At 41.3% G+C, this 27,821-nt stretch overlaps 1 protein-coding gene and 1 long non-coding RNA gene across 6 annotated transcripts in view; one reads left to right on the top strand and one right to left on the bottom strand.

Moving 5' to 3' along the window:
- Positions 1-13,855, bottom strand: part of LOC133051121 (uncharacterized) — a 99,822-nt gene extending 85,967 nt beyond the window's left edge. For 2 of the 5 annotated variants that reach the window (XR_009691781.1, XR_009691777.1), the window contains exons 1-2: positions 13,719-13,855; positions 13,301-13,383 (exon numbers count right to left, since the gene is read on the bottom strand). This is a non-coding gene — a long non-coding RNA (uncharacterized LOC133051121). The other 3 variants (XR_009691778.1, XR_009691780.1, XR_009691779.1) reach the window with 3 other exon arrangements.
- Positions 13,856-14,595: 740 nt separating this feature from the next.
- NAB1 (NGFI-A binding protein 1) overlaps positions 14,596-27,821 on the top strand; it is a 46,890-nt gene continuing 33,664 nt past the window's right edge. Inside the window, exons 1-2 of the mRNA XM_061135536.1 lie at positions 14,596-14,839; positions 25,975-26,812. Of these exons, the coding sequence (XP_060991519.1) occupies positions 25,994-26,812 (819 nt within the window). The 5' untranslated portion in view covers positions 14,596-14,839; positions 25,975-25,993. The remainder of the gene's footprint in view (positions 14,840-25,974; positions 26,813-27,821) is intronic.

The raw sequence follows: 27,821 nt of genomic DNA, 5'->3' as shown, positions 1-27,821 counted from the left end.
AGGTCAAAGGTTGGAGGCTTGAAAACCATTCAGACACAGAGCTCTGGGTCTAGGGTAAGTTAAATAAGGGAAGTGTACCACATTGCCCTGAGGCACACTGGAGAAAGGATTCATTCTCTTTTAACTTTGTTTTCAGTGAACGTCTCAGTGTTAAGAAATGATAATCCTAGTTTGCAGATTTTATTTGATTCCTATTTCAAGAAGCCAAGCATGAGCATCAGCTATAAAAATCTCAAGAATGTTTAGGGTTTGACCAAAATTCTTTCAAAGATGATGGATGAGTGTTGTAGAGTTCTGGATGAGGAATAAACAGCATCTTCCAAGATGTTTAATACCCAACCAGATGAAATAGATTACACACAATTTAATTTCCTTCCTCTGATTGTATAGAATCAGCAACTTTGATATGAAGTTGAACTTTTTAACCAGGCTATGTTGACAGTAAAGCAAAGTCCTATTTGTCAAAATTCATTTAGACACTGTCAAAGTCCAGTTATAATATGTTATTTTCAAAGATTAAAGTATAGAAATCTTTTTATTAATATTTTTACCACTTTTATGTACTTTTATATTGATTATGCATTGAGGATCGTATGTTACACTCTTAAGTTAATTTGGTGTTTGGAATAGAACTCATAAAAGTAATGTCTAACTATAAATTAACACATACTTAATACATAACATTTGCATAATACAGATGAAAATTTTCTGACCTAACCCACAAAGCCATTTTATTGCTAGAGTCATATCTTTATTTTTATAATAATTTTTTTAGACCTTTACTTCCTCTCTTAGCAGAAGGTTTAACATAGACTCTCCTCAAATTATCTGAGACCTCAGGACTTAGTCCAAAGGAAGACAAGGGTGAATTGTGTTTCCAATGCTAGGCCTAGAGGGAAAACTCTAGATTTTTTCACTCGTACATAGTCCATTCTGCAATAATGCCTTTGCTGGTTTTGGCCCCTGCCCAGCCACAGTGAGGCCTTGACCTAGGGATCTGTAGTTACAGTTCTGTTCAAGTCCTTCACACACTCCCCAATAGGTAACCATCTTCCCCTAAAGGACAGAATTGGGCCAGGGTGGCTGGGACCCAAGGACTATACATCAAATTAAAAGTCTTTGGCACAGTGAAGGAAACCACCACAAAACAAAAAGAGCCTGCTGAATGAGACAAGATAATTGCAAACACTACATCCAGTAAGGTGTTAGCATCTTAAATAACTCATATAACTCAACATTAACAACAAGCACCAGGCTGGGCAAAGGATCTGGGTTGATATTTTTCCAAAGAACACATACAGACGGCCAACAGTCACCTGAAAAGACGCTCAGCATCACTAATGACCAGGGAAACGCAAATCAAAACCACAGTGAGATACCACCTCACACCTGTCAGAGTGGGTATCGTTAAAAAGACCACAAATAACAATGCTGATGAGGATGTGGAGAAAAGGGAAACCCTGTGTGCTGTTGGTGGGCTTGTAACTCGGTGCAGCCACTATGGAACCCAGTAAGGAGGTTCCTCAAAAAAAAAAACAACAAAACTACCATACAATCTAGCAACTCCAATCCTGGGTATTTACCCAAAGAAAACAAAAGTACGAATTTCTATAGGAAATACACACACTAATGTTCATAGCAGCATTATTTAAAACAGTCAAGATATGAAAGCAACCTAAGTATCCATTGACAACTGAATGGATAAAGATGTGGTATGTATACAATGGAATACTACTTAGCCATAAAAAATGAAATCATCTGTGACAACATGGATGAATCTAGACGGTACCAGGCTAAGTGACATTAAGTCAGACAGAGAAAAGCAAATACTGTATGATCTCATTTTTATGTGTAATCTAAAAAACAAAACAAACAAATGGAAAACAGACTCATAGATACACAGAACAAACTAGGTGGTCGCCAGAAGGGAGGGGAGGTGGGCAACATAGTGAAGGGGATCAAGCAGTAAAAGCCTCTAGCTATAAAACAAGTAGGTCGCAGAGATGTCATATACAGCATAAGGAAGACGGTCAGTAATGCTGCAATAACTTCATATGGAAACAGATGGTCACTAGACTTAACAAGGGGATCATTTCTGTAATGTATGCAAATGTCAAATCACTATGGAGTATGCCTGTTACAGTACACTATGTAATATTATATGTTGATTGTATCTCAATTAACAAAGAATACTCAATTCTGCTTTAGAAAATAAGAGAAATGAATCCACAGGGAGAAAAGTAAAATGAAGAATTAAGGCAAATAGCTTATGAGACAGGCAAATTTTATAAAATATGTAAGATAAGTCAGGAACTTGAGATGTTAGATATACATAAAGTAAGTAGAGTGCTTAAATAATGAACTATAATGAACATACCTGGAAACGGATGGAAAGAGCAAGAAATACTTAATAGTCACAATACGCTAAATACGTATGAGGCTGTGAATCATCAAATACCCACACATACTTAAGATACAGGGGGCAATCAGCAGACGAATAGATAAGGAAGCTGTGGTACATATACACCATGGAATATTACTCAGCCGTTAAAAAAATTCATCTGAATCAGTTCTAATGAGATGGATGAAACTGGAGCCCATTATACAGAGTGAAGTAAGCCAGAAAGATAAGGATAAAGTATACTATAAAGTATACTAACGCATATTTATGGAATTTAAAAAGATGGTAACGATAACCCTATGTGCAAAACAGACAAAGAGACACAGATGTACAGAACAGACTTTTAGACTCGGTGGGAGAAGGCGAGGGTGGGATGTTCAGAGAGAACAGCATTGAAACAAGTATACTATCAAGCGTGAAACAGATCACCAGCCCAGGTTGGATGCATGAGACAAGTGCTCAGGGCTGGTGCACTGGGAAGACCCAGAGGGATGGGATGGAGAGGGAGGCGGGAGGGGGGATCGGGATGAGGAACACATGTAAATCCATGGCATATTCATGTCAATGTATGGCAAAAACCACTATAATATTGTAAAGTAATTAGCCTCCAACGAATAAAAATAAATGGAAAAAAAAAAAAGATACAGGGGGCACATGAAGCGTTCACTATTTACGAGGTTTTAATTCAGCCGACCACTGGCTCCTCACATCCTCTGCACAATGGATGCAAGATTAAATCCATAACTGCTCATCAAGCTAATTACAGTGCAGCTGTCAGCCAGAAGCACTTGCTCCCAAACCTGTAGAGCAAGTGTGTGTTTTGACTCCAGGCACCTTCTATGAATTGGGTCACTTTGTTCAAATCTCAATTCTGGTCCATACCCTTATCAAGGAAGATATGGACAGGACTGAGTATTCAGGTAGTGTCATCTTATTAGACTCCTACACTGTGTCTAAAATGTACTAACCTACCCCATCTCTTTCACCTTGCTTCTTGCTGTGTGTTTTGAATTGATTTAATAAGCCATGGGATTCAAGCATCTCGTTTTGGTCTGTAAGCCCTTCTGACTTGTGAGCTCCTGGACAGCTTGCCTGCTGTTATACTTACAGGCCTCCGTTGTAGCAAGGTAATTCCCCAAACAACAATAATATTTACAAGTTTTTAGCCTCGATAATAAATGGCATCATCTTGTACACATTTATCTGCCACTTGCTCTTTTATCCAACATCATATTTGTGACATTTTCCCATGGAAGAGTTGTAGATCTATTTATTTTCACAGCTGTATCCACTGTATGAATATATCATAACATGCTCATAAATTCTCTTATTAATATAATGTATGTTGTTTCCAGTTTTTAAGTACAGCAACCAGTGATGCTATGATTATTCCTGGGCACATGTAAGAGAGCCACTCTCAGAATACACCTGGGAGTGCAAATTCTGGGTCAAAGAATTTGCACACCTTTAACTTGACTAAATGTTGCCAAACTTCTCTCCAAGATGACTGTATCAATTTACACCCTTACAAAAAGAATATGAGTCCCTACGCTCTTAATTCTAGTCAACACTTGGTGTTGTCAGACTTATACACTTTGCTGATCTAATGAATCAACAAACAAACTCTGGTTACAAGTAATAATTCTGGCAATTTAAAAGCCTTGTGGCATTTCCTCATGAGAAAAAAATCTGGACACATTTTGTGTCATATCTTTGGACTTTCCTATCCTTTGTTTAAGGCCAAGTAAAGTTTCCTCTTTATTTTTCCAACTCTGTGAATACCAAAGGAAAAACAACTCTGCAACAGAATTTGTTTTTTTTTCCCCATAGGGATTAGGGTTTGGAAGAATACCATGTTGGCTGTTTTATATCACAAAAATAACCCTCTGATTATAAAGGGGCACAAGAGAAAGAATTTAGCAGCACCCATGCAAATCAGTCATTGCTAAGTACATGACATAATGATGGTGGGTCAGTAGCTGGACAACTATTACTCATAGGCTGAGAATGCACTCATTTAAAAAATTCTAGAAAGTTGCTCCTTGCCTCAGAACAAGGGGCTTGTTCCATACGTTAAATTTACTATTTGAAATTAATTGTACTGGGGTCAAATTTTTTTCATATTTAAGGAACGCCCCCCAAAAAATCTCCAAAAATACAGTTAGTACTTATATATTATCATCACCTTATTTGTCACATTTTTTTTCAAAACCACAAAGGGAATGGGATATAGGACCTGCAAGTACTATTGGGTACAAGATGGAAGCCATTCTCAACGTACTCCTCTCCCTAATCCAGCCATTCAGACAGGCAAGTCTGTGTTCTTCATTTCTTGCTTAAACCTCTTGGATGACTTCACAAGAGCCCCAGCAGTGTTCTCAAAGTGTTGTCGAAGGGTCCTTTTTGGCTTCAGATGCTCTAAACTGTTTAAAAACAGATTCCTTACACTCAAGAGTGTGAAGCCCTAGAATCTGTGTTTTCAACAAATTACCCAGTTTGATTAAAAAGAAAACTCTTTTACAATTGAGATGGATAGCTCACATTAAGTACTGAAATCATAGACATTTAATGATTTAATAAATAACTACAAAGTGAACAGCCATATAAACCACAGCCTAGAACAAGACAGCCAGCCTCGCCAGAACTTCACAAGTACAAGGCTCCTTTCCAATCACCTCCCTCTTCCCTAACTGGAGCTACTCTTCCAAAGGTGAGCACCACTGGCTTGATTCTTGCACCCAGTGAAGATGAGGACCGCGGCAACAAGATGAAGTGCACGTTGCTTAGAGGATCGTGTGCGGATGCTGCATAATTTGTTCTCTGCAACCTCATCTTCTGCCTCTGCCCTCTTCGCATTTCATTCTGAAGCCATTTGGAATCAGTTAGGTTTCATTGTACAATTACTGCCCTAATTCATTGCTCTTGTTTCCTGCTGTTTCTCTGTCTCAGTACTTGCTGAGTCTTTCTATTAAATTCATCCTTCAAGACCTGCTCACCTGTCACTTCTGTGTAAGCCTCTCCTGACTTTCACCCCTGCGCCTCATCCAAGGCAGAGAACCTCACTCCTTCCACTGTGTGACGGAGAACACCTTACAATGTGGAATGACTATTCTTTTACATGTCTATTCCCCTTCTTAGACCAGGAATTAGGGCAGAGGTTTATTTACATATTTTTAAAATTCTCTTTGGTACATAATACAAGCTTCAGTAGGTGATCAATTGTTGCTCAAACAATCTCCAGGTATTCACATCTCTGGAAAAGTAGCACACTGCACAATTAATGTCTCCAGGTATATTTGGATTAGATTATATTCTTCTTTTGCCATTCTTGTTGTTCAGTTGCTCAGTTGTTTCTGACTCTTTGCAACCCCAAGAACTGCAGCATGCCAGGCTTCCCTGTCTTTCACTATCTCCTGGAGTTTGCTCAGACTCATGTTCATTGAGTCGATGATGCCATCCAAATATCTCATCCTCTGTCACCCCCTTCTCCTCCTGCCCTCAGTCTTGCCAAGAATCAGGGTCTTTGTCAATGAGTTGGCTCTTCACATCAGGTGGCCAAAGTATTGGAGCTTCAGCATCAGTCCTTCCAATGATTATTTAGGGTTGATTTCCTTTAGGACTGATTGGTTTGATCTCCTTGTGTCCAACAGCGCTCAAACCCGCATCTTCTGCATCTCCTGCATTGCGGGCGGATTCTATATCCACTGAGCCATCCACTTGTCAGGAAACAAACCAAGCTCAGACCTCAGGAGAACCCTGGGAGCCTGAGATGGGGGTGGGGGGTGGTGATGGTGAAAGCAAGCAAAGGAAGCGGAATGAAATGCAAGGTGGGGCAAGTGGGGGAGCCAGAATGATGTCTAGACCTCAGGGTGGGGTAGGTCATGCAGAGAAAGGAGTGGTCATGCTGCTCCAGCCAGCAGCGGGGAACCTGTCTCACCAGAGTCCTCCTTTCTTCCTCAGACAAGACACCTAGCTGTCAGACTGCCCCGCTGCATGGAAAGCCCAGACTATTCTGACTTCTTTACAACATCTTGTCATGCCTCCAATAGCCCTCCCACTGTCCATCTGCTTCTGCGTGTCCATTCTTGCATGAAAAATGCCCCTTATAAGTAACCTGCCTATTTCTTGACCTTAGCATACAGGGAAGGTGGAGCATTCAGTTCTTCAAAACTCCTACCCATCCACAGTATGTGTGAGGAGGAGTGGAGGGCGACCAGGAGGGACACAGAGGGGCCTTGTGCAGCGGCCCTGGCACAGAGGATCTGGATCAGAAGCATCTGGGCAGCCTGCCATGGTTACCTTCTCAGCCATGTAAATAGTCCTCACGCAGATGAACCTCGGCTGTTAGGCAATCTGAGAGGCTGGAAGGACAGGCGTGAGAAGAACGACTCAAAATGCACATAATCCAAAAAAGACACCGTAAGACAAAATTCAGACCTGTTGTATCAGAAAGTAGTCTGAAAGGGAGCCAACACTGCCACTGTGATCCCTGGGATGGGGACAGGACTGGCTTTGAGCATGGAGAAGGTCAAGGTCAGTGTGGAGGCAGCACTCTCGGGAGGTTTGCTTGTGAAATGAAGGAAGAGGGGAGTCCTGCGAATGGCAGACTTAGGGAGACTGGGCTCCTCTTTCCTCCCCTAAAGGACCACACAGTCTGCAGAAGGGTCTCAGCAGTACTGCACCAGTAATGTGGCTGGAGGGCCCAGTTCACTGCAACGAAACAGGGGCAGTGAGACACGGGGACACCAGAGGCTGCCCAGAAGCCAATTCTGTCCGTTTGGCTGTGGAAGCCCAGTGGAAGAACTACAAAAGTCCCAGAACTGCATCCGTTCCTGGAGTAAGGGCACCTCAAGAAGATATAAGTTTATACCTGCCTTAATGATTAATCAGAAAAAGAAAAGAGGTATGACTGTAACATCAGATTAAAGCTGCTCCTAATGTTACAAATATATAAATGGTGTATGTGTGTGTGTGTGTATATGGCTTCCCTCGTAGCTGAGTTAGTAAAGAATCTGCCTGCAATGCAGGAGACTGGGTTTGATTTGATTCCTGGGTTGGGAAGATCTCCTGGAGAAGGAAATGGCAACCCACTCCAGTATTCTTGCCTGGAGAATCCAACAGACAGAGGAGCCTGGCAGGCTACAGTCCATGGGGTCACAAGAGTTGGGCACAACTTAGCGACTAAACCACCACACACACACACCCACACCCACACACACACCCCCCCCCAGACTGGGCCTCACACACACACACACACACCCCCAGACTGGGCCTCACACACACACACACACACACACACACACACCCAGACTGGGCTTCATACACACACACACCCACACACACCCACACCCACACCCACACCCCCCCCAGACTGGGCTTCCCCAGTGGCTCAGAATATATATCATACATTCCCATCTCACACATGGTAGGCTCTCAATATACAGTTCAGTATAGATAACTAACATACGAAGTGCTCCATACATACATATTCACTGAATAAGTTCCTGATTTTTGTTGCTCTTTTCAAATAGATAGACAGAATTTTGTTTTCATTTTTATTTCATTGTAAACTGCTTTTGAAGCAAGATCTTTTTTAAACAAATAACAGTGCAATGTTCCCTCTGATTCTTAAAGTTAATGCATGTTTATTGTTGAAAGTTCTGATTAATAGAAGGATAAAAAATGATCTATAATACCGTCATCTAGAGATAACTGCTGCTAAGATTTGGTAAATTTCCTTTCATATTTAGCTACAGTGATTATAGTTTGTTCAGTTTTGTCCTATTTTGACTACTACTATTGTATCATGATCATTTCCCAAGGTTATTAAATATTAATTAAATGTATTCCATCACATCGATGTACTATAATTTAATCAATTCATCATCTCAAGTGTCTTGGTTTTTCAATTTTGTAAATAAAGTTGTGACAAATATCTTCTTCTTAAATGTTTATAAACTTGGATAATACCCTAGAAATGAATCTGCTGGATCTACTTGTATGATTACTTTGAAACTCTTGGCTCAATTTGCTGAGTTACTCTTCTAATGCTTGTTTACCTTTTGACCAGCAATTTACATAAGAACTCCTAAACTTACCAATACCAGAAGTATTTGGAAAATTTTATTTAAGAAATATATTTATGGTCGGAAAAAACTCACACTCTGTCACTATTAGAGACTGTTGTTACAGTACAAGATGAAAAGAAAAGGCAGCACTAGTTTCTATTATTAAGAAGTCAAGGTCTTTAACATTCTTGACTCTCATATACTATTGCCAATCCTGGGCAGGCTGATGAGTCATGATGTATAAATCCCAGTAAGATAACAATAAGTCCAAACTGTAACTTGGCAATTGTATGTGAACATGATTTACTTTTATGTCAATAGCTCTAAGTCTCTTATTGTACAATACATGCATTGTCCTTTCCAAGCATCTGCTCCTAGAAGGCAGTGTTGAGTAATTTGTTGTGACAATTAGCCCAACTCATTAATATTAACACATTCGCTTTCCTCATATCTGAACCACGGTGTAGTGAAAGCACTTGGCACAGAGGGTGTTTTTTGAACCCATTCTGCTTTTCTTTCCTTTTCCTGATATGCACTTCTACCTGATACGCACTTGTGTCTGATACATTCACCACCTCTTCTAATCCAACTTAAAGGGAACGAACGTACAGGCTCTCTGCAAGTCAGGAGAGCAGGACACCAGCTCTTTCTCTGTCCCTTCTTCCTGCAGATCTATCCCCAATACTCCATCCATCACTGCCATCTGTCCCAGGTCAAGAGCACAGCTTTGTGGTGAGCTTAGAGGAATTTATGTTGGGGTGATCACTTTTCTGTCTCTTCTTTTTTTCTCCTTTAAGAGAGCTATGGATTTGGGTACTTTTTCCTTGGTTTTTCACTTCTTCCAAGAGTTATGCCCCTTTTAGTTAACTTCTCACAAGTGCACTTAGCTTCTTTTTGTCTCATCTCCTCCCACTTTCTTTCAACGCTTGCCCATTTACTTCAAGAAAGTTCTCTTTCTTACCTGCTCTTTTCCTATTGCTTTACTCCACATCTTGGTTAACTAGTCATACACCTTTGTTAAGGGAACAAACAAAGTCTTCCATCCACTCTCATGGCAAATGCTTTAAAAGGGGGACTTGAACCGGTGGGTCGTTTACCTGCACGGTGTAGACCTGAAGAGACAAGGTGGGAGAGTGAGCACCGACTTGCTGTCAATCTCAGCAAACCGGGGGGAGAAGAGTAGAAGCCAAACATGGGACTGTGAGCAACAAGAACAAGAATGGAGTGTGCGAATGGAAGATAGTTGGATTAATTTCAGAGGCTGAGCAGAGTATTTTTTTGACCTACTCTCCACTTGCCTTGTGTAGTTAGCTGAGAGTTATTAATGGCCAGAGCCTTAGTCCATTAGGCTGCCACGACAAAAAGTACCATGATGGCTTAACAAACATTTATTTCTCACAGTCTGGAATCTGGGAAATACAGGATCCAGACACTGGCAGATGATTCTGTGTCTGCTGATGGGCCACTTCCTGCTTCCTATATGGTTGTCTTCTCACGATGCCCTCACATAATGGAAGGGTCAAGAGAGCACCCAGCAGTCTTGTTTATAAGAACACTAATCCCATTCATGAGGGCCTCACCCTCATGACCTAATCATCTCCCCGTGGCTCACCTTCTAATAGCATCACACTAGAGGATGGCATTTCAATACATGAATATGGTAAGGAAACAAGCATTCAGTCTGTAACAGCCAGGAATGAGTGGACAGTAGGTAGTGTGATGAGGCCTGAAACAGTGTCATGGAACAGTTAACTATACAGGGCCGACACAATGGAGGCCAGAGAAGGGGAAAGAAGTGTTAGTCACTCAGCTGTGTCCGTCTCTTTGTGACCCCATGGACTGTAGCCCACCAAGCTCCTCTGTCCGTGGAAGGGTAGCCAGTCCCTTCTCCAGGGGATCTTCCCAACCCAGGGACTGAACCCAGGTCTCCCACATTGCAGCCTGAGAGGACCGAGGAGGAAGACAAACAGGGCACTAATCCCTATAAAATGCCCATAAATTCTCTGTAGCTGTCTTTTCAATAGTTTCCATTTACATTATCTTCTGTCTTAAAGACAAACTTTTAGCTTTTATTTTTTAACATTTAATGCTTTTTTCCTCTCATATTCCAAAATTCTTTATTTGTAAAATGTGAGGACTATTGTCCCTGAATGCAAGTTGTTTTTTAATTTTTATATTAGAGCATAGTTAATAAAACCAGAATTACTCAATTAAATGTTTGGTTGTATCTACTGCCTAATATTATATTAGTATTTTTCTGCTCTTATATCAGCAATGTATAGCATAAATGTCCTTATCTGTAGAAGTCAATTGAATTAGATGACTTCTAAGATCCTACTTGGCTCCCCACTAAGACTGTAATTGGATGGTTTCATTTGCATTCTATAAGGACTTATAGCCCATCCTGGGAATCTAACAATTTTCTTTTCTTTTCCAACAAGAATTGCAACATGAGTTCAAAATAACCAACTTATTAGAAATTAAACTAGTTGTATGTTGAATTTCTGAAAATTATTTGAAAATATTTTGAATGTATAAAGGCGGTTGAACTAGGTGAACTTCATAGTCCTTTACATCTTAAAATTCTATATTAGCCTGTGGTGAAGATTTGTTTATTTTTAAGAAGAGCAAGTGTCTTTAAAGTCATGACTCTTGAAATAATCAGCTATATATTAGCATACCTTTAAAAACTTGTTTATAATCTTCATATATTTTAAAATATTCAAATCTCTACACACTAAAAACACCAATTTAATCAACGTACACATCCAAAAGTTTAAATTTCACATTGCAAAATAAGGGAAATTTAAATTATATTTCTTATAATATAAATATAACACACGACTCAGTTAACTGTAGGGCCACCACCACATAGAGTAGAAAATTAGGTATGGAATGGAATGGTTCTGGGCTTCCCTGGGGGCTGAGAGGTAAAGAATCTGCCTGCAGTGCAGGAGTTGAGGGTTTGACCCCTGGGTCAGTAAGATCCCCTGGAGAAGGAAATGGCAACCCACTCCCGTATTCCTGCCTGGGAAATCCCAAGGACAGAGGAGCCTGGCGGGCTACAGTAAATGTGGTTGCAAAAGAGGCAGACATGACTGAGCAACTAAACAACAATGGAATTGTTCTAAGCAACCACAGAAGAAAAAGAGGACAAAATTATACAATATTTCAGATCTTATTGGTCAGAAGCCATGTTATTCCTTCTCTCCTCTAAGAACATGTAAAATCATTTGTTCTTTTGTTTTGAATCACTGAAGTATTTTAAAGGAATCTTTCTAAAAGTAATAGAGTAATGCTCTTCCAGGGAAATTTTCATTCTAAATGTCAGAACCACTATCAACTTTCTACATCATTTTTTACTCAAACCTTTTAGTTTCACAATGCAGAAATATTTTTTTGTCCAAAAATTCATTATTTTTGCAAATGCACTAATCATTCTAAAAATCATTTTTTAAGATCCTATTAAACATACATTTACTGAATTCAATGGATGTGTAAAACACACAGAATAGAATGGAATATAGAATAATACAAAACCAGAATACAATGGAATATAGAATAATCCACAACCAGAATTGTTACCTTAGGGGATGGAATGCTTTTCCTTAATAAACTACCAGGACTGGGGCATGGCAGAAGACCATGCTTTGTGAGGGAGATGTCAAGAATGGCACTAGCAATGAAAATGGTAAGGAGATGAATTTATTCAGAATCGATGCTTCTTTATCTGAGTTGTCTCAGGTACAGGTGAATGTCTCAACTCTCTTTTTGAGCAGCCATATTAACTACAGTGTTGTCATACAGATATACAGAATTGGAAGCTAAAAGCTTAAAATATTTTCTTTTCTTCATTTTCCTTCCTCCCACCATTTCCCTCAGCATCATGGGTGTTTAAAGCAATGCAAAGTGGGCCAAAAATGCCATTCTTAATGTGGGAAGAACATACTATCTAAATGTGCTCAGAAAACAAACAAGGAGAGACTTCCATGTTTAACTGTAGAAATAACCAGTTACAAGTCAGAAGAAAAAGTATCTGCCCTGACACATTTCCTTTTCAGCATTGTGTTCTATGCTGGCCAGAGATTCAAGTTTGGGAAGAGGATTTCATGTCATTTCTTCCAACTCTGGAAACAATTCTACTGGGAGGCTCAACAGTTCAGGTAAGACTACTCATTTCATGACTGATGAATCACTGATTATACACCTTTAGGGAAGTAAATCATTTTTCTCTAGCTGTTCAGAACCAGTAATGTGTGTAAAACATCAAGATTCTAGAGAGGAACTGGAAGAAAATAATCATGCAGATTTCATTTGAAAACTGAACAAATTTAACCTATATCTTTACCTGTATCTTTCCATGAAGTTGTTTTTATTACAACCCAAGTTAACTTTCTCTTTGGAACAGGGTCCAAAACTGCAAATCTGAGACAATGAGGCTAAGACACACTTCCCGTAGTGATTGTTCAGTTGAAGAAAAATTTAAGGAAGCATGCTTATTCCTATGATACACTAACACAACTATTCCAGACAAAACCTTCCACTAATAAAGGAGATTTAATTATATGTATTCCATTGTATCATTACTCATTCCTATAACATGCTTTTGCAAAAAGAAAAAGGTTCAGTACTTTAATAAGGTCTTTTTCTTTCAATGTTATCAGCCCATCCATTGCTGCAACATAAAGATGTGGTATGAAGAATTTCCCATCTCAAAGAATGCCTTGTATAGCCATCAGCAAAGTAGGCACACTCTGGGAGGCCAGCCAGGATGTGGGAATGGCCTCCTATAAAACCGAGTTTGTATATGAACATTAAAACGGAATTTTACCTGTATTTGCAGTCGTTCTATATTTACTCCAGCCTTCAAGAACACAATCCTAAAATTAGAGGAATTCTTCCCTTGTTCCATTTCTGCAAAGAAAGGAAAAATAGATTCTAAAACAAATTTCCGAATTTTTTGGCAATAGTTTAAGTACATTTTTGGAGGTGTTTCAATACCTTCCTTTGGTTAGAAAAAGTTCACGCAAACCAAATTCAAAAATCCTACAGCGTGCCCTGGGAGCTCAATTTTAAGACATCCCAGGGCTGTTCTAGCGCCGTCGGATTTTTACAACATGGAAATAGAAAATATTAACCAGTAAAATAATAGGCAGGTTTTCAGGACAGTTGACAAGGTTGGACTGAAGCTACCCAGCAAGCCTTGTCAAAGTCGCACTTCGGATTCGTGGGTTCCCATTCCTTCCCACCTTCCTATGCCAGGGCGGTGGTGGGGAGGGGGCAAGATGGGCGAAGCAGAGATTCACAACAACTGCCAGTTTCTCTTCCAGGCCCGCGCACCTGCCGGCCCTCCCCCTCGCCCCCGGCTTCGCGGCCGCGGCCAACTTCCCGCAGGACCCGGGGGCCGGCCGACCGGGGGCGGGGGCTGCGGGCGGCACCTGGCCCCCTGCCTCGGGCCGGCGGGGGCGGGGCGAGCCAGGCGCCCAGATTAGTGGGCCGAGCGTGCTATTTCTTTCAACGTCAGCCTCCCGGGGGATGCTGGATTTGGCAGGGCGTGCTCTTTGAAATACTATATTGGGAACCTCACACATTAAACCTTTTTTCTTTTTTAATTGCAAACCTCCCCAGTTCACTCGGCAGCTGGCAAGCAGGCCCGAGGCGGCCTCCCCTCTCTCCTGCCCGCCACCCCCGTTTTCTTCCTTCCCGCCCCTCGCCCCGCGCTGGGCTCGCGGGAGCCGCCCCCTCCCAGGCGCCCGTTTGGTTCCTCCCAGCTGCCGCGTGAATGGGCCGCCCTCCGGGTTCCGCGGGGCGGGGGCGGCGGGAAGAGGCCGAGCCCGGGCCCCGGCGGCCGCCGCCCCCGCCCCCGCCCCGCGGCGGCCCACGCCGGGATCTGCGTCACTCGGCCGCGCGTGGGCGGGAGCCGGAGCGGCGCATGTAGCAAGAGCGGAATCTCCCCGTGTGACAGCGCGCGGGGGGCGGAGGCGGCGGAGGCGGGCGGGGGAGGGGAGGGGAGCGCGCGAGGGGCGGGGCGGGGCGGGGAGTGGGGGGAGGGCGCGGCGGGGGAGGCGCCGCCGCCCCAGCCGCCCGCGCGCCCGAGTCGGGAGGAGCCGCCGCCGCCGCCGCCGCCGCCGCCGCCGCGGCCGAGCGAGTGCCGTCGGGGCTCGCGGGCGGGAAGGAGCCGCGGGCCCGAGCTGGAGGGGGGAGTAGGGAGAACGCGCCCACCACCTTCCCTTCCCCCCCTCGATGGGAGCGGGGGCGTCCCGGCCGCCGCAGCCGACTGAGGAGACCGAGCCCGGGGCCGTCACTTCGGAGTTGGGGCCGAGGCGTCCTCTGGGGAGAGCGCGCCAAGACCGCTGCAGCAGCTGGCCGCGTACGTACCGACTAGCTGTCCGCCAGATGCCTCGGTGCTCGGGCGAACTTGGGGCGGCGGAGTCTCCGGGCTGCGCCGGCACTTGGGGGGCGGGCGTCCAGGGCAGCGGGCCCCGCGCGGCCGCCTCCGGAAGGAGAGGGCGGCCTCGGGCTCTCGTGGACGATTCCCGGAGAGAATCGGTGCGCAGGGGCAGCGAGCAGAGGGCGAGCCGGGCCGCGGGGCCGACCTGTGCTTTCCGCTCCCAGAAAGCCGGAGGTGCGGCGTCCACTCTTCCCACCCGGCTTTGGCCGTCGCGCGCGGCGCGGAGCGCTTGTGGGTTGTGCGCGGTGGGAGCGCGCGCCGGCCCCGGAGTTTTGCAGCGTCTTTCCGCAGAGGCAGAGTCTTTTTGTTGGTTTGTTTACTTTAGAGTCTTAATTTTCGTCCTGAGTGTCCTCTCCTACGGAATGTAGTCGTTTTCTTTTTAAAGGCGAAAGGAGAGTTTTGCTTGAAAGTGGCTTACAGAAACTTGGCACCGAGGTGAGCTGGAAGCGAGAGACTCATTTGTGCTCGCTAAGGCCGAGTGTGGAATTTGCCAACACATGTGGAACATACGAGCCTTGGATGCAGGAGTCTGTGACCTTATTTATGGAGAAACGGTGCGAGTGCAGTCAAATGCTTTGGGACTGCAACTTCGCGGTTCACAAGGCTCAAGATGTGAAAGGACACTTCGAGTGAGCCTAAATTTTGTAAGATCTTGGGCGAAAGGATAATTGAATTGAAATATGCATTTATAGGTTCTGCAGACCAAGTTTTGCAGCAGGTGATCAGGAGGAATCCTTGACTTGCATATACTTAATTCCTCACTCAGAGAGATTCGGGAGGCAGGGAAGATTTGGGGGTAGCTGTCAATTTAAAATTTCCTTCAGAGTTGATTTGGAGTAACCTGTCACTACCAGTTGGTTTGCCAGTGACATGTCTGCAAACTTAAGGAGTGCAAAGATCAGAGCTGAGAGGGAGATACTCAGATCTTGTTTTAAAATATTTTGGCAGTTTTAATAGATGATATTAGATAGCATAGGAACAGTGAAACAGAATTTTAAAAAGATTAGTCACGTAGGAAATGCTAGGCTGTTTTGTTAGAGAAGTGTGCACACAATGAAATACTTTCTTAGATTTTCACTTTTTTTGAAAAATTTCCCTGTAAACCATACCAGATTATGACATGTCGGAATTTATGTGTGGGTTTTAAGAAGGAATAGTGGGAGAAAAGATGCATAGGATTTACTTTCTCTATTTTGGGTGGGAGCTGATGTTTTCCAGAAGACCTTAAAAAGCTGCTTCTAGTCTAGCCTAAGAGCCAGTAAAAGTGTCTCTTAGATTCAGGGGTAGCCTTTTTCCTCCACTTTCCAGTACTTGAAACATTAAATACTGTCTTTTCGTTAAGTTTTAAAAATTATATTCTCCTTGTAGGTATTATTGTGCATGTTAGGATTCTTTTTGGAGGAGGAAATGGCAACCCACTCCAGTATTCTTGCCTCGATAATCCCACAGACGGAGGAGCCTGGTGGCTGCAGTCCATGGGGTCAGAAAGAGTTGGACATGACTGAGTGAGCAGCAGGATTCTCTTGAGAGTTTATATATATCTGCAAGGTCAACCTATTTTATTTCTGTTTGGGTATTAGTTATTGGGAAATCAGGTCATGAAAGAAAATACCAAAGAACCATTGGAAGGTTTCTCCTTTTAATTTTATTATTTTTAGCAGCTTGCATAAAAGTTAATATGCTAGCCTGGTATTAGGAAAATTTTGTTTTCCTTGGCTCTGGTGATTTCCTATTATGTGTGAGTAAATCAGTGATAATAATAATAAAAACATTGAGGCATTGTAGATTTTTATTTCACTCTTCCTGCTAATTACGGATGTAGCAAACATGACAGAAATCCTTAGGAATACTGTAGCCGATACAAGGAAATTTAGTGAGCTTATATAGCTAATAAGTAATTTGCTGTATTCAGTGAATATATCTTGCCTTGTTTGAGAATTAACAAAATTGAATAATCTCGGTTAATGAAAAATTTTCCTTTTTTGTTGACTAGTAACATCCATTGCCCTGTAGAAAGTTAATATGTTTCCATTCTCCTTGTTATTTGGAGAATCAGTTAAAGCTTTAGGTATTTTCTTTTGATCACATTTTAAGAGCATATTGGCTTATTATTAAAGATTTTGGGGATTTGTACCATGACTGTTTTGAAAGAAAAAATTATAATGTATGACAAAGTGGTGGAGACCTTTGAAGAATTTATTGCAGGAACTTTAAATATTTAAAGTAAAGAATGGTTGCATGGAAACAGAAGTATGTCAGGTTTTTGTATCCTAGACTCTGTCCTAATACTTGGGCTTCATCTGGTCCATTATAAGTCTAATTGTTTTTGTTGATGCTATGCATGTACATTATTGGGAATAAAAGCTTTGTAAAATTTACCCTTAAATGTGAAGCTGAATTCTGGATACCACAGAAGTATGATACATTTTATGTTACTTCCACAGAAATGACCATTTTATAATACTTTTTAAGCAGGTTAAGATCTTCCTTAGTATAATCATCTATGTATGCATATTTCATAAAGTTTATTAAAAATAATGAGGAATACATAATGCCCACTTAAGGATACTATAAGGTTCCTAGCCCCTTTGCTTTGGATTTAGTTTTAACTGTTTCGTTCATTCCTTTTAGTAGAATGAAGAATCGTACAGTTATTATATTAAGGGCAAATTTACTTTTTGATCTGACATTTTCAATAACTAGTACAATAGTAGAATATACTCTCTTAAACTTAACAATGAAACACATGGGAAGTTGATGTTGGGGAAAAAATAGTAATCCTTGTCAGAATTCTCACAGCTAAAGTATACCATTAAGCTTTCAAATAGTTTGTCATTTATCAATACATTGTATTTAGAGAGTTGCATCTTAATTTATACAGTATGTTAATTTAATAATTTTTAAAGAGGAATTTCTGAAATAAAATTTTATATGTACTGTGTGCACACCACATGCTCAAATGGCACTTAATTTTGCGGACTAACTTGACTGTTAGTTGATTGAAGAATTTCCAGTCATATTATATGAAATACTAGTGTTTACCTGTTGTTATCACAGTTAATGCATACTTATTGTTTAATTGCAAAAAATAAATCTGATTTTCCTAATACTGATAAATACAAGCTTACACCTTGAATAATTAAAATTTTAAGAGGTTTATAAGAAATTTTTTCCAGCTTCATTCAGAATTCAGAAAAAAATCAGGCGAGAACATTTTAAGTTTGCTAAATTATTGTTAATGTGTTAGAAGATATATGTTTACTTCATAGATATTACAGTAATAAGATCCAAAAATATCTTTTTTTGTTTCGGCTTTTTAAAAAAATATTTATTTTTAACTGGAGGATAATTGCTTTACAGTATTATGTTGGTGTCTCAAAAATATCTTGCCTTAAGATACATTCCTGAATGCTTAATAATAAATATGCCTGGTTAAATCATTTGATACTTGAAACACATACATAGGAGTTAGTACCTGGACCACCTTGCAATCTTAAATAACCCATGATGTAACTAAGCCACACTTGGTTATTTTAGGTTGAGCTCTGGGACTAGGAAAAAAAAAATGAGAATAATTCACTCCTAGGCTTAAGGGTCATGCAGATTTTGGCTTGCCATCAGCCTTTTTAGTCTCAGCCTGTGAAGTACCCCTTGCACCCTCTCCCAGGCTCCCATACCTCAGACTGTGTGTGCCTGGTCACTCAGTCACGTCCGACCCTGCGACCCTGCCGACTGTAGCTCTCCAGGTTCCTCTGTCCATGGAATTCTTCAGGCAAGAATACTGGAGTGGGTAGCCATGCGCTTCTGCAGGGGATCATCCAGGAATCAAATCTGCGTCTCCTGCATCGCAGGCAGATTCTTTACCATCTGAGCAACCAGAGAAACCTATACCTTCAGGCTACATTCTCCCAAACCTGGCCATACCTCAGAGGTTTTAAATGTAGCCACCCGCTTCAGATTTCCTGTTTCCTTTCTTGCCATTTCCTGTCTCTACCTTTCTTTCCCTTGGTGTGTACCTGATCTCATCTAGGTGTTAGAGGAAAACAATCCGGTGGAACTAATTCACCTTACTCTGTAAATGACTCATGAGCTAACTCTTCCCAAGTATTTTCACATTTTCTTTTTTAGAAGTCTGGAAGAGATTGGTGTTAACTTAGATGATTTCACAGTAAAACTTGCAGGCTGTGTTGGGAGGAATTGATAGTCCTCTCCGTATAAGTCAGATTTTACTAGATTTTTGTCCTTGGTTTCTACCCACCCCTGGAAGAGTCTCTTCTTTGGAATGCCATAGACTTCATAGAAGTGTGTGTATACATGTTTTTATTTCCTGCATCATGAAGAGGAGGATTCAAAAGTAGTGTTTGTGAATCCATTTGAGTCTAATGATCATTAATAAGATTGATATTTGTTATCTGGAGATGACATTGTAATTCATAGAAATCAAGAGGGAAAAGACCTAGGATCTCTCATGATTGAAGTTGACTTCTTAAAATGCTGCTATTGGGGGCTAGGCTGATAATGATATATTCTGGTAAAGGGAGCTCGTTCGGCCATCTTACAGAAATCCACTATATAATTAAAAGAGAAGTACTGAGGATGAGGGAATGAGAAAGGTGGGAGATAAAGTCGCAGGATGGGCTCTTGTTAGATTGGACAGCAGTTAACACAGAGGGGATCCCTTTTGGAATACAAAGTGAAAGTCCCTCAGTCGTGTTTGACTCTTTGTGACCCCATGGACTATACAGTCCAGAATACTGGAGTGGATAGCCTTTCCCTTCTCCAGGGTATATTCCCAACCCAGGGTCGAACCCAGCTCTTCCACATTATAGGCGAATTCTTTACCAGCTGAGCCACACGGGAGGCCCAGGAATACTAGAGTGGGTAGCCTATCCCTTCTCCAGAGAATCTTCCAGACCCAGGAATCGAACCAGGGTCTCCTGCTTTGCAGGCAGATTCTTTACCAGATGAGCTACCAGGGAAGCCCGGATATATAAAAAAGGAGGCTGCTAATCAGATTCTGACTCAAATGTTGGGTTTCATTCAACAGAGGCTTTTAACAGAGATGTTATTCCTCTTTGAATACTTAGATTAGAGAGGGATATAAGCTGAATGCGACTCAAGTCCCTCCATTTTGTATGCTAAGTTACTTCATGCGTGTCAGACTTTTGCAACCCTGTGGACTGTAGCCCTTCAGGGTCCTCTGTCCATGCGATTCTCTAGGCAAGAATACTGGAGTGGGTTGTCATGCCCTCCTACAGAGGATCTTCCTGACCCAAGGACCAACCCACCTCTCCTGCATTGATTGGCAGGCGGGTTCTTTACTGCTAAACCATGAGCTGATTCTGCCATCAGGGAGCTTAAAGCCTTCGGTAATATGTCCCACAGAGCCTTGTAAGTTTGCTTCTCTGTTTCACAGCTCCTTATGTTTAATACTTAGCGTAGCATTTAGCATACTGTTTAAGTGTGTGCTTACTTCTCTGTCTCCTGGTTCTTAACTGTCTGTGAAGAACCACTGGAGCTAAGTCCAATGTTTGGCACAAGCATCAGGGGAAGGTTAAGGGCTGCAGAGGAAGATGGATAGGTCTAGGATACCTGTATGAGTTGTTTGGATTTTTTCCTCCATCCAGTGGGGAAATTTGCATAAGTGAGTAAAGAGCCACATCTGTACTTTAGGATGATGAAGTCGACATTGCAGTATGGCGTATATTGAAGGTGAGGAGGCTGTTTTCAAAGTTGGGGCAAGAAGCAAGGGGAAAATTATGATTAGGTGCTTTTCAGGCAGAGAAAAAGGTTGGTGATGTGGCCTAAGGACATGTAGATTTGAGGAAGGAAGAGGAAAACAAAAGCATGAGTGGATAAAGAAGATATATATACATACACACACACACACAATGGAATGTTATTCAGCCATAAAAAAGAAATTCTGTCATTTGCAACAACATGGATAGAATTGGATGTTATTCAGGCAGAGGATGACAAATACTATATAATATCACTCACATGTGGAATTTTAAAAATAAAACTAGTGAATATAACAAAAAAGAAATAGACTCACAAATACAGAACAGACTAGTGGTTACCACCTGGAAAAGGGAAAAACGGACCGGCAAGATAGGAGAAAGGGGTTAAGAGGTACAAACTGCTATGTATAAAATAAATAATCTACGAGGATATATTGTACAGCACAGGAAATAGAGCCAGTATTTTATAATGACTATAAAAGAAATGCTGTGCTGTGCTTAGTCGTGTCCGACTCTTCGCCACCGCATGGACTGTAGCCCGCCAAGCTCCTCTGTCCATGGGATTGTCCAGGCAAGAATACTAGAGTGGGTCGCCATGCCCTCCTCCAGAGATCTTCCCGACCCTGGGATCAAACCCATGTCTCCCGCATTGCAGGCGGATTCTTTATTAGCTGAGCCACCAGAAGCCCAGAAAAGAAATACAACCTTTAAAAATTGTGAATCATTATAATCTACACATGAATCTTTTGTATAATATTGTACATTAACTGTATCACAATAAAGTTAAAAAAAAAAAACCCTACTTTTATTAATCCAGAAAACTGGAAGAGTAGTGGTGCAACTAAAAGCAGTGAGAGTTGGGAAGAATAGATTTGGGAATCTGGAAGAAGGGAGGAAGATGATAGCACATACTTGCTTTTGGGCTTACCAGATTTGAGAAGTCTGACCGTCTCCATGTGAAATGCTGAATTATCAGAAAAACAATTTGGGTTCTCACATTTTTTTAGGTTTGAAGATCACTTTCTAAATTAAAAAAAAAAATAGCAAGTACTCATTAATTTTGCTTTTAGTGTTTTATCAATAGAGAATACTTATAATGACAACCTGAATTTGATCACACTATTAAATGAGATTAAATCACAAAGTTCTTTTTTTTTTTTTTTTACTTTGCAAAGTAGATGTATATGTATGAGTCAGCACTTGGTGTGCGTTTGGGTTTGAGAGCACTTGGGAGTGACTCCATAAACCACTGGTCCAAGCTACAGATAGCGGTTTGGAGGTCAGTCTGCTGTAGGGAATATTGAAGCCTAGGACATCATCAGGGGAGAATATGGAAAGATAGTAGAAATGGGATATAATATAAACATTTGGAGAATTCCTGCAGTTAGAATAGAGTAAGGGAAGGCAGCATAACATAGTAAAAAGTCAGGTGAAGAGCATTTCAAGGAGTGATGTCAAACTGCAGAGAGGTTAAAGAGAAAAACTGGTGATCACTCAGTATTTACTTGGGAGCTTTGGTGGAAGAGTTGGGACAGAAGGCAGGCTGAAGCTTCTTGGACTAGACTGAGGCAGGTTTGAAGGAATGGTTCTTCTTTTCCCTTGTGACCATTAAAGATCTCTGTCTTACCCTAAATCCCCACAACCCAGCTTGGAGAAAGAGAAATTTTGTTTCCCATATTTATACTAAGTTCTGTTTTGTGGTTCAAGGACAAAGCAGGAGTTGACCAGTAAAGCTTTTGGAGCCAAACCAACTCCTTACTTCACTTAGCATAGTTTAAATCTTGGCAGATGACTGATCCTACCCCAGAAGGAGCCAAAGTGAGTTTGTCTTTAAAAGATTCTGGAACAAATTATTACCATTTAAAATAGATCATTGAATTAGCAAACAACAACAAATGGCCTTAAATGAATCACTGTTTTATTCCTCTTCCTTTGGGACTAACTGGACTGAAGAACATTTAAGCTGGTGCAAGTGGAGGTTTGCTGTATATAGGCAGCAGGCCCTTGGTTTAGTTTTTGAATGCAGTAAAAATGGATAACAGATTTCTCTTAATTGTGGAATTCATAAAAAGGTCAGACTCAGCATGGTTGTTCCAGCATCTCTTGCACAGGCCAGGTAACTGGAGTTTTCAGCTGAGTAGACTTACTGTGCTGTTAGCTGCCTATGATATGTTGCATTGTATTAGAATCCTTTTGTGTTCACTTCCGATTAGAGAGATGCAGCTTTCTTTTGATTTATTTGACCTTCATGTTGAAGCGTGAATAGACAGAGTTTGTAAAAACAGAAAATCTTGTCTTATAAAAATTTTCTTTTAAATCAAATTAAGTTAATGTATGAAGTGGTGGGTGTTTAAATGATCGCAACGGGCTTTATGAGAAACTGAAACGTGCTCTTAAAGCAGAAAGCTTAGGAAGAAAAGTCCTTTCCCAGCAGTAAGTGTGGGCCTTTAGCAAGTCTCCTGGGACTCTAAATAGTTCACTTATTTATCTTTCATCTGGTATCTTGACTTCGGAAATGTACACTTGGTCTACTGGTGGAGATGTTATAATGGTAACTACTTTCTTACTGGAACATAAGAGCTTTCTCTTAGGAAACTAGGGGGTGTCTTTTTTATCTGGGTAAAGATGAGAAAGGATAAAAATTAAATTAAGATTTTCTAAAACCATTGACTATCTCAGGAGAATAAAACCTAAGTGTGAGTTTTGAATTCTCTTTTTCTTAAACTTCTCTTTTATATTTGTCCATGATATATTCTTTGTTATTGCTCATAAGAAGATTCAAGAACTGTGTTCTAGATTTTCTCAGGTAATTTTTAGCTTACTCCATAATTTGGGGGAGTATAGATGGTGAGGTCATTGATGACGCCATGAATCTTGCAAGGTTACAGCCCTCTTATAAAAAAGCTTTCGCGTGTGTGTGTGTATACATATATGTTTATGTATGTGTATACTCTGGAGTTGAAAGTCTGTGGAATTACTGCATTAAGTGTGTGAAGGGAAAATGGATTTCCTTCCCTCTATCTCATACGCTTTCTAGAAACCCTTCTATTTGGTATAGTGTTGTTCAGTATAGACTTGAACTTGCGTCTGTAACTCCGCAGAGCTTGTTTTTGTGGGTTAGTGTCCAGCTGGATGATTGATTCTCTCCCTCAGAGGTCTCCCTGTGAATGGGAGGATAGAACACATCCTCTTATGAGTGATTCAGAAGGTGCAGAAATGTTTCTATCCAGAGAACTAACATGACATGAACACAAAGGTGGTCTCAGAAGCTGTTAAGAGTTTGTGATTCCCAGAGGGTACACTAAATAGGGATCTTCCAGTGTAGTTTGCCAGTTTTGCCAAATCACAAGAGTCTTCTGAGATGCAACCCTAAGAAATTATATTTTTCAAAGGCGCCCCAAGTGATTTCCTGGCTGTCAGCAGAAGTTTAGTGGTCCCAAATTGAATTTTTTTAAAAATGTATATCTTGGGAAGTCATCAGGTCATGACTTAAAAAGAGCCATAAAATTTGAGGAGGTCAGTAGTTGATGAGAGCAGATTGTGAATGACACAGGGGTTCCAGAAGCTGGGGTTTCCTGGGAGTCAGTCCTTAAGGTGGTAGGGAAATGCATTCTCCTTGGATGGGATGACTGAGACTAGAATTTGGTATAGCAGTCTGCCCAATGATGGAAAGCAGAAGTCCCAAATTTGTTGATCTGGCCTTCAGGGCTGTTCCCAGTATTCCTCAGCTTGCCGAATCTCCCAGTTAACAATTGCTCCTCACTTTCTTGAGTTGAGAGTGTACTTGCATTTTCTTCCAATGTATGTATTCTTTTGGCTTTCTATAATTTTTGCTATAGAGGGCTGTAGGAGCCTTTTAATCCTAAAGGTGCATTGATTACAAATTTGTTTCTCTTAACTGGAAGTACTTGGCCAGCTCCTCTATATATGTGGGAGGTCTCCAGGCAACTGTGAATGACTTTTAAATAAAACTGCTAAGAGGTCAAGAAGTGCTTTGCTGGGTCTTGTTCTGTCTCTTTAAAGGGAGACTTCTCTGCCTTCCTTGGGCTCTAGAAGTATAACTTCCTGGCTGTCTTGGGCTCTTCCACACCCGCTGGCTTCATCCTCTCTCTTGAACCCTGAGACAAACTGAGTTTCCATGCTGTTATTTTGCAAACAGGACAGCTCTGCTTCAGCATTATGTCTTGTGCTACATTCTTAAATGCCATGTGTTTGAAAGGGAATTCCAACATCCCTAATTTTCTGTATCCCTGATGCCTGTTGCAGTTCTAGACTCTCGCATAGGTAATCCCATAGTCACCTATTAGTCTGTTTCTGGAACCACAAAAAGTATTTCTAAAAAAATGGTAACTGTTTCCTCTCTCTTCATCACTTACACCTAAGTGATCACCAAGTCTTGCCATTTATTTGTCTGAATTTTTCCTGCCTCTTTTTTCTCCATTCCTAAATATAGCACCTTGTATCTTATCAATTCTAGTTCATACTGAAATCTCTCATCTTCGGCCTGCCAGGCTAATCTTGCTACTTTTTCTTTATAAAATAAGAACTACCTATACCCATCTCACAGGGTGTTGCGAGGATGAGATGTAACGTTAAGTGCCTGTTTATCACGTGGTCTGACACAAGTGTTCGGTGCATAGTAGCAGAGTACACCTCTTACCCTCCTTCAGAATTTTGTTATCCTTCACTTCACCTCTGTGTGCACACCGTGGAAGCAGCAGATTGAATACTCAAAAATACAGGATACAGAGCCCTGTGGGCCGTGTTTGGCTTAAGTCGCTAGACCTGTTTAGCTACCTATGAGATCTCAGGCAAATTGCTGATCTTTGAGCCTTCATATTTTTTTCTTTTACAACGGAAACCATTACTGACTATTGATCATTATGATCGTTAGGAGAGTAAGATAACTTACAGGTACAGAGAGGCTTCCCAGATGGCATCAGTGGTAAAGAATCCGCCTGCTAATGCAGGAGACACAAGAGACTGAGGTTCGATCCCTGGGTCAGAAAGATCCCCTGGAGTAGGAAATGGCAAACCACTCCAGTATTCTTGCCTGGAAAATCCCATGGACAGAGGAGCCTGGCAGCTACAGCCCATGGGTCGCCAAGAGTCAGACACGACTGAGTGCACGCACATACACACATACACACACATAGCATAGAGAGAATGCTTCCTTAACAGTCAGTTGCTGTGCAAATGCTCCTTGTTTTTTATTCTTCCCATACTGCAATCTTAAACCCTGTAGTGTCCGACAAAGAGGCTTAAGAAGTTTTTTAGCAAGTGTGATGAGCATTTCCTCTCTTTTTTTTGCAGGTTAAGCCCATCCACAGTGATGGCCGCAGCCTTACCCAGGACCCTTGGGGAGTTGCAGCTGTATAGAATATTACAAAAAGCCAACCTGCTTTCTTATTTTGATGCCTTTATCCAACAAGGCGGTGATGATGTCCAGCAACTCTGTGAAGCTGGAGAAGAGGAGTTCTTGGAGATCATGGCACTCGTGGGCATGGCTAGCAAGCCCCTTCATGTTAGAAGGCTGCAGAAGGCTTTGAGAGACTGGGTTACAAACCCTGGCCTTTTCAATCAGCCACTGACGTCTCTGCCTGTCAGTAGCATACCCATCTATAAGTTACCAGAGGGCTCACCGACATGGCTGGGAATATCCTGCAGCAGTTATGAAAGGAACAGCAGTTCCCGAGAACCTCACTTAAAAATCCCCAAGTGTGCCGCCGCCACGTGCGTGCAGAGCTTGGGACAGGGGAAGTCAGACGTGGTAGGCAGCCTAGCGCTGCAGAGTCTCAGTGACTCCCGACTCTGGCAGGGCCACCACGCCTCCGAGAGCGAGCACAGCCTCTCCCCAGCTGACCTTGGCTCCCCGGCGTCCCCAAAAGAAAGCAGCGAGGTGCTGGATGCTGCTGCCGCCCTCTCTGTAGCCGAGTGTGTGGAGCGGATGGCCCCCACGCTGCCAAAAAGTGACTTGAACGAAGTTAAAGAGCTGCTGAAAACCAACAAGAAGTTGGCCAAGATGATTGGTCACATCTTTGAGATGAGTGATGACGATCCACACAAAGAAGAGGAAATTCGAAAATACAGTGCAATATATGGCAGATTTGATTCGAAGAGGAAGGATGGGAAACACCTCACACTTCATGAGGTAAAAAAGCCCACATTTTTCTTTGTGTGTATGTGGTGTGCTGTCTCTTAAAGAGATTAACTTGATAATAGCTTACAGCAGAGATGATACACTCCCTGGATTAAAGACATTTAGGTTCAGCAAAATGTAACTCTTTAGTGAAAATTGACCGTATTTATGGTGTTATGGTATTTCTGTGTTGAATTCAAACATGTTTAACTTTAAAATTGTAGTGTAGAGTGACTCTTAGAATACTATCAGTTTAAGTAGTGAAAGCATAAAGTCTGCATTTACAAGGCAGTTTGTCTTTTAACTAAGAATTAAAATGAAATTTTAAATCTAACTTAAATATCATTTTTGTAGACTTTTTAGAAAAAAAAGTTGTAAAAAAATAACCAGAACTTAAAGTGATTTTCACATAGCATAGAAAACAAAATTATAATAGATGAATGTTAGAAGAATTATTGTAGCTTTGAATATTGTTTTGTTGTGACATTTGACATTAAAAATCCTCATTTTATTTTTGTAGCAGTCTATCTAGAAATATTTTGCTTAAGTAGAAGAATACATGTATGTATATTTCTTTCACATTTCTCCCTTTTTCTTGTCTGTCTGGCCAATACATCATCTTTAAGACTCAAGCATGAGCTTAAGTCTTTTATAATGTGTTTTCCCCTAAGTAGAATGACCTTTCCTTTCCATTTTTACCCCTATGCATACTTCTATCACAGTAACTTCAACACTTTATTGTACTTTTTAATATATTGGTCTGTCCCTCACAGTGTACTTTGGGGTTCTTCAAGGTAGAAATTGTATCTCATTCATTTTTATATCCTCTGAATCTAATGTACTCAATAAATACTTGAAAAATAAGTGCATTTAAAAATTACCTTTTTTAAACAAAAGCTGTTTCATAGCTAAAATTTATAGCCATTTATCCATTAGAAGAAGGAGAGAAATTCTGCTTGAAAAAAATTTTCAGTTGAATGCAGTATTTCATTACTTAGAAACATAAGATCATTCCCCACAG

Source organism: Dama dama, chromosome 33, assembly GCF_033118175.1.
Source record: "Dama dama isolate Ldn47 chromosome 33, ASM3311817v1, whole genome shotgun sequence".
NCBI lineage: Eukaryota > Metazoa > Chordata > Mammalia > Artiodactyla > Cervidae > Dama > Dama dama.
This window is presented reverse-complemented; position numbering and strand designations above follow the sequence as displayed.